At 38.4% G+C, this 12,503-nt stretch overlaps 2 protein-coding genes across 2 annotated transcripts in view; one reads left to right on the top strand and one right to left on the bottom strand.

Annotated features, from left to right (window-relative positions):
• Positions 1 to 11,305, bottom strand: part of LOC143242160 (G patch domain-containing protein 11-like) — an 89,208-nt gene extending 77,903 nt beyond the window's left edge. Inside the window, exon 1 of the mRNA XM_076485476.1 lies at positions 11,025 to 11,305. The gene's annotated coding sequence lies outside the window, so the exon portion shown is untranslated. The remainder of the gene's footprint in view (positions 1 to 11,024) is intronic.
• LOC143242754 (uncharacterized) lies at positions 668 to 6,413 on the top strand. The gene is made up of 4 exons (XM_076486238.1): positions 668 to 3,626; positions 4,375 to 4,441; positions 5,088 to 5,250; positions 6,087 to 6,413. Exons 1-4 carry the CDS (start codon positions 3,399 to 3,401, stop codon positions 6,223 to 6,225), a joined length of 597 nt encoding a protein of 198 aa, XP_076342353.1. The 5' UTR covers positions 668 to 3,398; the 3' UTR covers positions 6,226 to 6,413.
• Positions 11,306 to 12,503: the final 1,198 nt, after the last annotated feature.

The following is a 12,503-nucleotide window of genomic DNA, read 5'->3' as shown; positions in this document are numbered from 1 at the left end:
TACCGCTGTACTAGCGCGGGGGCGAGTCTTAGGAAGTGGATAATGTTCGAGAATGCATTTACGCACATTCTGAAGCTCTCGACAATGATACGCTCCTTAAATTAGACCAAGATTGGGCATATCATGAAGAAGAAAAAAGTCCAGAATGTAACGAAAGTACTAGAGATGAGCAGGAAGAATAATTTCTCTTACAAGAACTTGAAAAAAATGTTTCGGGCAGTGGAAACTGATACGGACTTAATTATGAATCATGATCCAGAACACTACGAAGAAATGAAGAAAAGAAAATGGTGCAACTAAGTTTTGATAGATTTTCATTAAACAGTAAATTTTACACTTTTCATTTTTCAAAATAAAATATTCATTGTTTTAATTTTTTTTAAATAAAGGTTATCAATTAATATCGTTTTTATTTTACCTCATAACTATTTGTGTTTTTTCTAACTAATGAGGCTTAATTATTTCTACTATGAAGAAATTCCTTATGGTACCCACGTATCATTATTTTTCCTATTGAAACTTTTCCCCCCATTCAGTGCTGATTCAATCAATGCGGTAGTTTTTCCAACGCATTAACCGCACTGTGCGAGGTATTCTCGTGTATTCCATTTTGTAATTTTGTACCTATCAAGAATAAAAATAATCACGTGACTTGTTAGTTTACCGTTGCGAAGAGACGAAGTGGTATCAATAGACCTGTCAGTTGGTAGATATCCGTCTAATAGGTACTCCGAATAGAAAGTTCGTGTAGACTGCATACATAACAACCTACGAATTCAAATGAATTAGACGTATGTTCGTTGTTATTTATTTAGTGTTATAGCTGTATTGCGTTTTTTATAGTGTGTGGCGATTAAGATACGACATTCAGTTTTCTGAACTCGTAAGAATAACACTGCACAACAGTTCTGCCCAATATGAAAAGCATGGGCACATAATAACACGAATAGCGAGTACTGATTGGTTAGTAGTTCAATGAACAAAATTAATTTTTCTTCTTTTCTTTGTTTTATGAGTGTACATAAACCTAAATAATTAGACTACAGAACATTGATGAATGAGGACTTGATGTATTGTGTGTATGAGTTTGGGAAGTTGTTACCTGCACTGTAAAAAATAACCGTTTTATAACAAAGAAATGCCTCGTTATTTTACGGAACATACGCATGTTTTCTGATCTACGCTGGTAAGCATCGTGAAATCACGCTGCTAACCAACGTAATCAACACTGCGGCCCGCTCAGGCACCGCCTTTCAAGCCCATGGCATTGCAAAGTAGCTAGCGCGGGGCTAGATGTGCGTACGCGCGTGTTTATCAGCTATAGCCGGACTCTGCTGACGCAGTGCTGGATGCGGGGTCATGAACTAGGTCGCTCGCGGCACCGGAAGCGAGAATTTTGAATTCACACAAAGGAATCAGCAGTGCCAGTGGATCGTGGATGCAGTTTGTTCCGAATAGAGTCTAGCGTCAACTTGCGTTCTACACCTCATCAGTTTATTTACCCCTTGTTTAGACCTACGCAATCCAGATTCAGTTTAATTTAAATTAACTTTATGTTGTGCATTTCCAGGAGGCAGGTTTGTATTTTATTTGGTTCATAACCATTGATATTACTGGTACATAGATAAATCTACTAACGTGAAGCTCAATGTCTACTTCATGACAAACTATATTCTAGGCCTATTGTGTTGCCTAAAATTGTAGCTTTCTAGCGATCTAACGTCAGGCCTGGTCAATTCGTATCAGGTATTTGGGAATGTGCGGTACCTGGGTACCGTTTGATGATAAACGGTTCCTGATTGATGATCTGATGAACCTTATACTATAATAGGTATAGGCTAAGTCCTAGTAGTGTAGATTCTTCAGGTCTGGTTACCTTGTGAGAGCATATTCATAGATTCAGTCATGCATGGAAGCTAGGCCTAAAGATCGTAGGTAGGCTGAACTTCACGTTTTTCTTTAAAAATTGCCATAGCATTTTTATGAAATTGCACTCTTCAGTATGTTTAGCTAGATAAATTACCATCCAGTTAATTTAGCAACAATATTCCAGTCACCAAATTTGCCTAAGTAAAAGCCTCGCTAATATTTGGGTTTTACAGCAAGTACATGGCATGATCAGTCTGGCTGCTGGGCATGAAGTTATAGGGCAAGAATTTTACTGATGTTTAGAGTATTCCAAAATTATAAAGAGATTATGTTAAAATTTTGGGCCAACTTTTGAGCGAATCATATAACATGGCACATTTTTGGTCCTGAGTGGTTTACATGATTAATCCCAGTTTGGTGCATTTTAGCAGGTGATTCCTTCTGTAATTAACAGTTATGCAAGAATTTTGAATTGCTTCTCCAAAAGTAAGTGAAAGTGAGCAGGAGTTGATCAGTTGTTTCGCAAGTTCTTTCAACAGACAAGGCCTGGCGTGTTGGTTAAAGCCAAGATTTTAATTCCTGTGCCATACCCCCCCCCCATCACTTATCCACTTAATCTTGGAGATCTCACCATGCCCTGCTGCTTAGTTCATTTCCTATATCAATTTTTTTCACTATTCTGGTCTTGTTTGTTAGAGTTTAACTGAAACTCAAAATATATCGCTGTACTATTTGTCACTTTAGAACATCTTCTCTGCGAAGAACGTATGGCAGTCATTATAACTCATTCCATGCAGCTTTACCAAATCCTACTATACCTTGTCCAGTGACTGACTGTGGTGAAAACTTGCCAACATTTCCTTCTCTTAAATCACACATTTCAAGGCAGCATAAGGAGAATATTCAAAACAGTATGTTGACTCTGATAGTATACAGCTGCAATGTGAGATAAGGCATTGCTTAGCAAAATATTTGGGTTTGAAACCTTTTATTGCTCATTTGAAGGGACATATAAAGGATGGTATTAAAATTGCATGTCCTTTCCAACAATGTGATAAGCGATTTGAGGTTGTGTCAAGTTTCAGTTCTCACTTGAGCAGATATCACAAGGACACCTCAGTTCATCACCTGCATGTAGCCATCCTCTGAGAGATTTGACAACCTGAATCGTTGTAGCAGAGGCAACTCTTTCCGCAGGAAGCTGCTGGAAGAAAAAGAAAATGGAGGTACAACTGGTAGTGCTAAGAGAAAGTCTGCCTCAGTGCTGCAGCAGGATAGCTATGGCTGTATCAGGTGGCAGCCTGATCTGCCCGACGGGGAGACTGAGGAAAGCCAGGAACAGCAGAGGTGCTGGCTTGTAGAAGAATACCACCTTGGTAGTACCGACACGCCAAGGGTGATTCAAAGTATGACCAGCACCTACCCGTCACAGCTACCTTATTAACAAAGGTGCTCACTTGTCAGCAGTGAGAGTAAATTGGCCTTTCCTTTTACAGCCAGCATACTTTCTAAGCCATTTTGAATACCTTATGGACTTCAGTTTATTTGAAAGACTTGACCATGAGATGAGCAGTAGGGCAGACAAGATGCTGAGGTACTGTCAATCACAAACAAATGTAACTGTGGCAACAGCAGCAGCCCAGTTGACAATGCTAGTCGAAGTGGTTGGAAATGTTAGTCCCAAGGTGTATGGCACCCTCTTGCTGCTTCCTCTGATCTTTGGAGAAGATAAAGAAGACCTCTTTAAAACTGCAGAGGTAAGGCTTTCACTACAGCTTTTATAATGAGTGAAAAATAGGAACAATTTATTTTTGGCAAATTTTGCAAAATGATATCATATTTCAGTTAAAATACCTTTGTATACATCAAGCTCTAGTGACCAGATGCTCTTCCTGTTTTAGAGATTTTGGTAAATTTTTCTTAAATGTTTGCTAATTTCTGTAAATATTGACTAGTTTAATTATAAGAAAATAGGATTAGCAAATTTATGTCAAATATAAGCTTGAAAAACAGAGACCTGTGGTAGGGCTACTATTTAAGGAAATACTGTTCTCTGTAGTACTGTACATTTTAATACTACTGCCTAATTTAACTTAGTACCAAGGTTCTTTTCACAAACATTTAGTAGACTGACAGTATCCAGCATTAACATAATTAACATAAAATGCTTATCTAAGATTTGAAACAGGATTATACTGTAAACAGGAAAATATTCACTAAAGAAAAATATTCATCAACCTTACCAATGTTGCCAGTCCTTGAAGATTTTCCCCAGCAAAATGAGCCATTTTGAATGTTGTATTATGGATCACTGAAGTTGGCAGAATTTATACAAATGAATTAAGCACTTATGTGACCGTCAAATTAGGGCTGCGCTGCAGATAAGTTCATATTATAATCCTGATTACAAATCAACTTTTGCTGTCACTTGACCTGCTGTATGTTTCCAGTATTAGACACTAATTTATAAATACATGTAATAGGATTATATAATTTTTTCAACAGGATATCATCACATCTGCTGATTTAGAACAACATGATGACCTACCTCACCCCCATGTAGTCATCAGAGGTAAGATACTTATTATGCATACTGTTTTTGTACTTGGAATTTTTTTTTTTTGTATGCCTATTTTTCCATTTAATGGACTTCATTGTGTTTTTTGAAACTCTAAAACCTTCATTAAGAACAATTAGTCATGTTTTTCTTTAAATATATTAAAAATAACAAGAAAATGATAATGAAGGCCTAAAGTTTGAGATATGTTTAAAATATATGGCACCACTGCAGATTATATAATACAATATTCAGAATTCCTTGATGTTTCTGTAAATTTAGAGTTTAGACCTGTGAATTGCTAGACCTTAATTTTTGACCATTCAAGGTCAAAGTTACACAGTCCTGCATGGCAAAAAATGTGGGCAACTCACACACACAGGGAGACACACAGACGTCACTGAAAATATGATAGCTGCCTCTGATAGAAGAGGGCAGCTGTAATTATTTCCTTGTTAGGCCGTTTGCTAAGTACTTTGTTTTATTTGTAACATCAGGAGAGATATATAAAAGAAAACTACACACTACAGGCTGCAGGGTTCCATATGTGGTTTTGGTCTGACCTGAATTATCAGGGCTGAAAACTTGATAACAGTATTAACAAGACAATATGCCTCACAAGAACATCAAAATGTACTCTTGTTGTTTTATATTTTTGTAGGAAACCATCCATTTGAAAATAACTGCTATGCAGTTGTAGAAGGATGTATCCTGGCAGAAAATGTCACCCTACGGATGGCAGTTGGTTTGACCATAGCAGCTTATTATAACTTGAACATCACCTACCCAGAGTCCATTGCCAACACTCTTGAATTTATTCAAAGGTTTGGAATAGCACTTTCTTAATTTACCTGTATTTACTTACATAATTTCTTTTGACCTGTAAATGAAGATGATAAATATGAATAGTTCTTTCCTATGCAAAAGAATACCGGTACTTTGGTTGCTACCCATCAGTTTGATAGAGCCATTCTTAGGACCAAGGTTAAATGTTCCCTACTCACAGTTGGTCTTTCAAAAGTTTTAAACTTGTACTAATCAATTTGCATGTATTTAGACTGGCCGACATGCAAGGCCAGCTGAAGTAGTTAGTTAGTCTTACTACACAGGTCCTCTCTCACATGTCCCAGACCTGTTTCACCATACAAAACTTAAGCTTAGGCCACAAGAAATACAGATTTGTGAATCATCGCTATCTGCATCCAGTCTTGGCTGCCCTATAAACATTTTTATGGCTTTACTGAATAAATTTTTTTAAAATAGTATATGTTAATAGCATGAAATGTATATTTGCTAGAAGTATTTGGTTGAATATTCAGTTTAAAAAGTTATGTGACCAGTAGGCAGAAATAGAAGTACATGGTATTTGCAGCAGAATATGACAATTTTTTCTATAAAAGAATTGACATGTATGAAAAATTGAGCGATTTTTGTTGCAAATTGAACAGTGGACTGGTCAGAATAAAAAAAAAAAGTGCCCCTGTAACCCACTCTAGAAGGAATAAAAGGATGAGTAACAAAAGATTTGTTCCTTGTGGCCTTATTGTATTTTGTTATAATGCAGATAATTTGAATTGTCAAAATGTTATAAAAAATATATATATAAAACAGAATTCCAGGATATTATGACTCATTTAACCATGCTTATCAATTTTAACAGGATCTTCCTTGGCATAAATCCTCAGAGGGGCTCCAAAGTGAGGAAGACCGACAAGAGGAGGCCTGCCTTTAGTACCAAAGTTAGAAAGTTGATAGACAATCTAAGGGATTTTGATAATGATATCTCAGTTATTTACTGAGATTTTATTTCTGCTTAATAAAAGATGGACAATAAAAGTTTAAACAACTGCAAGACTTTATGGTTTCTAATATTGAAATTTAACCAGTTAATAAATAGGAACATTGGCATGACATTCCTTGTATACCATTATTTCATGTTTTCTTGAAAACAAAATATCATCAGTTTGCAATAAATATGGAAAATAAACAGGAGTCTCTGTTTTTTTATTTCAAGAAAAGTCATATGTCTCTTTCTTTCTATTAATGTTATGCTAAAAATGCAGGCCCCGCGCATGTTATCATATTGAGCATTTCTTTCTGTAAAGTAACACCACCATGGTCGTAAAAATTATACACTCCATATTACTGTAAAATTACTCCACATCAGCATAAAAATTACCCTGCCTTCCATGTAAAATTACTCCTATCAGCATTAAAATTACACTACCTTGCTATGTAAAATTACACTGTATTTGCATGAAAATTACGGTGTATTGCCATGTTAAATGACAAGATTTGTTTTGCAATGCACCGTAAAATTACACTCCAGTGTAGCGTCAACTCTGCTGCCACTACATTGCAGTGTAAAATTACGAACAATTTCTAACAGTGTAGAAATAACACTCGCCAATGAAGAAGCGTTACGCTTATTGAGTACACATACACTTAGAGAGACGAATGAATGTCTTGCTCAATTGTTAATTTCTATTCAAAAGATGAAAGTTGCAAACTTATTAGATACCACTCTAAAGTTTTCTATCTCCGAAAAATGTGTGTAAACATAGACTCTACAATAAAATATTCCTTAATTAATGATGTCAGAAAGGTCGACGAAGCCAAGAACACTGCGTTTCAAAACTGCATCGTTATTTCTATATATATAAATATTATATATATTAATCAACCTTCAGAGGAAGTATAAAAAGAAATAAATTAACGATTCAAGGCATCTTATTGAAATCGAATATGTGTTATATGATTGTATCGACGAACACTAGTTTCGTTTCTCATTTGTCACGAACTCTCACCAGTTTGCTTTCAAACTGGCTTGTAATCGTTTTGCTGTTTGAATATTCCTGTAATCGTTTTGCTGTTTGAATATTCTTTGTAATGCACTGTTTACGATAATAAGGATCGAAAACAATTTCTGAATAAGGAATAGAAAATGCCACCATTGACGAATCGTGGATAGACGTATATATAGAAGAAAGATAGAACTTTCGTTTAGTAGACCTTAGGAAAAATTTTGGAAATTCGAAACTTCTCAAAAGGAACCCAGAATTTTGTGAACAAACACAGCCGGATGATACGTTCAGACGCGAGAAATGGCGACCCCAGCTGACTTCTCTCAGTTAGATGAAGCTCTCAATTACGGCCGCTCTCTCTTTACTTAAGGTCTTCACGTGCTTGTGCTCGTATTTTTCAACCGAGTAGAAAGATTAATAAATAAAAAAGCTTTAAAAATGGCTGATGCGACGGCGCCTACCACGGCTCCTTCTCCTAAGAAGGTGAGCAAACAAAAAGCGAAAAAACCGAGAACGGCACCCGTACATCCTGAGGTATCCGAAATGGTAATCACTGCCATTACTTCTCTCAAAGAACGCGGAGGTTCTTCTCTCCAGGCTATCAAAAGTACATTGCTGCCAACTATAAACTCGACGTGGAGCGGATGAACCCTTTATCAAGAAGTATCTTCGATCAGCAGTGAATAGTGGCATTCTCACACAGACTAAAGGAAAAGGAGCTACGGGTTCCTTCAAGCTGAGTGCTCAAAAGAGCAAAGAGAAGGTGGTGAAAAAACCAAAGAAGGAACGACTGCAAAGAAAAGTAAAGCCCCGAGTAAGCCCAAGAAAGTAGCTGAGAAGAAAGCAAAGACAGCTGCTAAAAAACCCAAGGCAAAGGCAAAACCAAAGAAAGTGGCGAAGCCAGCAAAGAAACCTGCAGCCAGTAAACCGAAAGCCCCAAGAAGGCCAAAGCCGCCCCTAAAAGGCTGCTTCCAAGAAGGTGGCAGGAAAGAAATAAGTAAGCTGCTTCTTTTCCAATTTTGTGTGATATCACAAAATCAACGGCCCTTTCAGGGCCACCATCTCCTGATAAAGAGTTTGCCATATAAGTCGTTACAGAAAACAAACAAAACACTCATTCCGCTCGTAACAACACTTGTTATATCGAGCGAGTGAAATGGTAAAAAATTTCTTAAAAACGTTTCATGCTCAGATTTGTAGTCTAACGAACGTTCGAGAAAAGAAAGTAATGTAGTGCGACTTTATTTATTTCTTCCCCTGTGCTGTTATAGATATGCTCGTTTTCAAATTATACTTAATGATTCGTAACTTTAGTTTAATTTCAATTAGTACTGCATTTAATTACATTTTAGTTTTAATCACAATTGGTCGAAGGAAAATAACTCGGGGCTCCTTCATTAATTAACTCTTTCGCAACAGTATTATACTACTAGCCACCCATATAAATTGTATGCCTCCTTACTAGTTAGTGAAGTGTACTGAGCCTTTCACAAATGTAATGGAGAAATCTATTCCGTATGCACATGCATATACGGCTGAATAGTGTGCCTTACTATTAGATTTACTAGTTATTAATAACTAATATGATTTATGCTCCTTAATAGAGACAATTTCTCTGTTGCTCTGTCCCTCAGACACTATTTCGTTTTCTCCCAAGCGCATGGATATTAAACATGTAATGGATGTCACTCTAAATGAAATAACTATTTCCGTGTATCGATTAACCCTCTGTCATTCTCTCTTTTTTGCTTTCTTAAATAATGAGTAGCTGTTGTTTTCTTGTTATTATCATAATTATCTTGTACCTTTCGGTGACGACATGTATTGGCTGGGTGTGTATACGTTCGTTTGTCTGTCTTCATTCACTTAACTACAAACGAAAAATACTCACTGAGAGCATAGAGGTGGGAATGGAACAAAACTCTCTAATAATGTGTGTATTTCTACTCGCACGTTATAAGCATGGTTATAGAGAAAGCATGCTTGAACTGTTAATAGTGAAATAGATTCGATGTGACTTTCTCCTTTTCAAGATGTGGTGGCCCTGAAAAGGGCCGTTTGAATTGAAAAGAGAAGAAGAACACATTACTTTGAACTGGTGTACTTAGTCACAGCCTTGGTCCCTTCGGAGACGGCGTGTTTGGCCAATTCTCCAGGTAAAAGCAGACGCACTGCAGTTTGGATCTCCCGGCTCGTGATAGTTGATCGCTTGTTGTAGTGAGCCAGACGAGAAGCTTCGGCAGCAATTCTCTCGAAAATGTCGTTCACGAAGCTATTCATGATAGACATAGCTTTGCTGGAGATTCCAGTATCGGGATGGACCTGCTTGAGAACCTTGTAAATGTAAATACTGAAGCTCTCCTTCCTCCTCTTCTTTCGCTTTTCTTGTCTCCAGCTCGTACGGCTTTCTGGGCCTTTCCGGCCTTCTTCACAGCTTTTCCAGACGCTTGTTGTGGAGGCATGTTGAAAAATAAACTTGGGCTAAACTAAACTAAACTAACGTGGCAGGGGTTCAGTTTCGAGAGAGAGAAATCAGAAGAGTTCTCTCTCCAACTGGGGTGTTCAGGAACTTTGTAGTTCCTCTTCGTCCCCTTACATGAGAAATGTTTTAAGATATCCGTGGAATTTTTTACTTTATTTTTAACATTTCAAAAAAATGTAGTGGTGTATTTGTGAGTGAGAGGAAGGACGGGAGAACTGGACGAAAGCAGCGAAAGTGAAGTGAGCCAGACCTTGGCTCGAGGATGGAGTACACTGGCGGCTGGCGAATTGGTTTTTAAAATTTACTGTAATTGATTAGATACCCTTGACTGGGAAAACGGCCCTTTTCAGAATGAGGCTGGGACCTACAGGTCCGATGCCAGAGATTTTGCTGTGGGGGGAAACGGGAGTGCCCCGAGAAAACCCACTTTCACGGCCTGGGCGCCGAATAATCTACCCAGACCGTGCCCGGAAGTAGCTGGGAAAAAAAAACAAAACTGATGAACTATGTTGGTGGTGTACGTGGAAACTGTTAGCTGCAGTCTTGTAGATCGGGTGGTAACTTCATCATGAACTTGTTTCCACACTTGAAGCCCATTGGTGCAACTGAGAAACGTGGTCTTGGTGGTGGAACTACTGGCTGTTCTTCGGTGAGTTGTTCTTCGCTGGTCTGTGATGCTTTGTTTCTTCTCGAGATTTTGGTTTGAGTTTTCTGCGTGGAGGTAGATTGTTTTTCAGTTTGTGCTGTCACGTCGATGGTTATTTTCGTAATGGTTTGAGTCTGGCTGGTTGTTGAATTCTGTGGAACTAGGATTGAAGTCTGGCAGGAACTGTCCTTTTTTCTTTCTTGAACTACTGGAACTTGGCGTGTTGCTAACAATGGGTGTTGTCGTCTTCTGAGTCGGGTTGTCTGAATCCGTCTTCATGTTTCTTCTAATACGGTCTGGACTCGGCGGTATTTTGGTATTTTCCTGTTGGAAGATTTCCGTTGGTTGTTTGCGATATCTAGGTGCTTGGTTTGAACCATTCTTGAGTGGTCGTCGATGTGGGCGTTCGGCTCTAAAATGAAATATATGATAATAACAGCCATCTCGTAAAATACAGTCGGCACTGTACTTCGATGTTGTCACTATCTTCATGAAGTGTGTGGGATGATTACTGTTCTTAGAATAAATTCGATGAACTGCGTATACCTTGGCTTGTATTTGGGGTTCTATGGTTTGTCTGATTTCATCTGGTTGAATTGATGGGTCGACGCCCCTGAGGAATACAGAATAAAGATTGACTGGACTTTTAGTAGGGGAACAACTTACTTTAAATTCAGTGTTCCATGGCTGGCACAGATAGGTTTGGTCTGCAGTAGTGGCTGGTTGGATGAGGATTCCTCCCCGGCGTAAAATACGGGTCCTGGACGGTTCGATGGTTGCCCCAGGCTTAGCTCGGGCGATCAACGTGGCGACTTGGTACGGCGTGAGGTTCGGCGGTAAGCTGTCGACGATTACAGGCGGCACTAACGGCCTGACTGGCGAGGATGAACGTTTCGTTTTGAATAACATATTGGCACGTCTGACTTGCTCGGTGACTAGCTCAGGTCTCTCGAAAACCCCTAAACCTAAACTTGGGCAAAATTCAGTCAGCGTTTAAATTGCGCGCTGCAGGATTGAAAAGTAGCCAAGAGCATTTTGGTTTGCGAACTCGATAGCTGTCGCGAGAAGCGCGGCCGTCACAGGCGACTCAATATATCTCGTTTAATCCTACAAAGTTGATAAAACTAAGTGAGTGAACAGCGTAATAGTTGTAACCGTCAACAAAAAAGACGATCAGGAAAAATTATTAAAAAAACGGTTGCTTTTTATTTTTCAAAAGACACACGACCGAACCGGAAAAAACACACCAAAAACCAATTATCCAATGCTACAAATGTCAGAAGAAATTTTGGATAAAGTTCACAACCAGCATATCTTTTACCACCGGTTTCAAAGCTTCGAAAGGTCAGTGAGCAATACACTTTATTTCTCTAAATCTTTCTTTCTGATGGTCAGGAAATAGCTGGTACTTGGAACATCGTCAATCTTTAGCCGAGTATCTACAACTTCTACTCCCTCCTACACCTTCTTACCTGTCAAGACTTTAGTAGAGCGATCACCTCTTTCCTTTCAAGCTGATTTTGTTTTTTGACTATAGTTGTCCCTTTACCTTAATGGAACTGAGCCTGGCTTTTCAGTGGTCTGGTAGTTCATCAATTGGACCTGATGATGTGCACTGTAACTACATTTGGTAAGAGAATGTTTTACTTAATGTCTGGCGCCAAACTATTGTCCTACATTTCTTTTAAGCCTGGGAAGGATCCCTAGATTTCTTCAAACTACTGTCTAATTGCTTTGACGAGTAGTCTCTAAGACCTTAGGATCAGGGATAATGCTCCTCTTGTTTGGTTCCTGGGGCATATCTTTGACCGTAAGCTGATCCTGAAACCACATGTCATGCAGCTATGGGTCAAATATACAAGAACACCAAGCATTCTTCTTGTTTTCTCTTCTGCCACTTCAGAAGCAGATCGAGGTTCTATGTTTAAAAATATATCGTGCTCTTATTCAATCCAAACTCGATTATGGACCCCATTCGTCATCAAAGATTTTACTCTGCGCTTGGCTATCTGCACTTCCCTACATCAGCTTTTACAATCTCATGAACTTTCTTTGCACCTCTGCCATTTGCAACTATCTTTACTATATGCTTCAAAACTTCGTTCCTTGCCAAAACAGCTCACCTGCAGATGTGTTTTCCTTCCT

Source organism: Tachypleus tridentatus, unplaced genomic scaffold (genome assembly GCF_004210375.1).
Source record: "Tachypleus tridentatus isolate NWPU-2018 unplaced genomic scaffold, ASM421037v1 Hic_cluster_2, whole genome shotgun sequence".
In the NCBI taxonomy this organism is placed as follows: Eukaryota; Metazoa; Arthropoda; class Merostomata; order Xiphosura; family Limulidae; genus Tachypleus; species Tachypleus tridentatus.
Note: the sequence above shows the minus strand (reverse complement) of the source record. Positions and strands in the feature narration are given on the sequence as shown.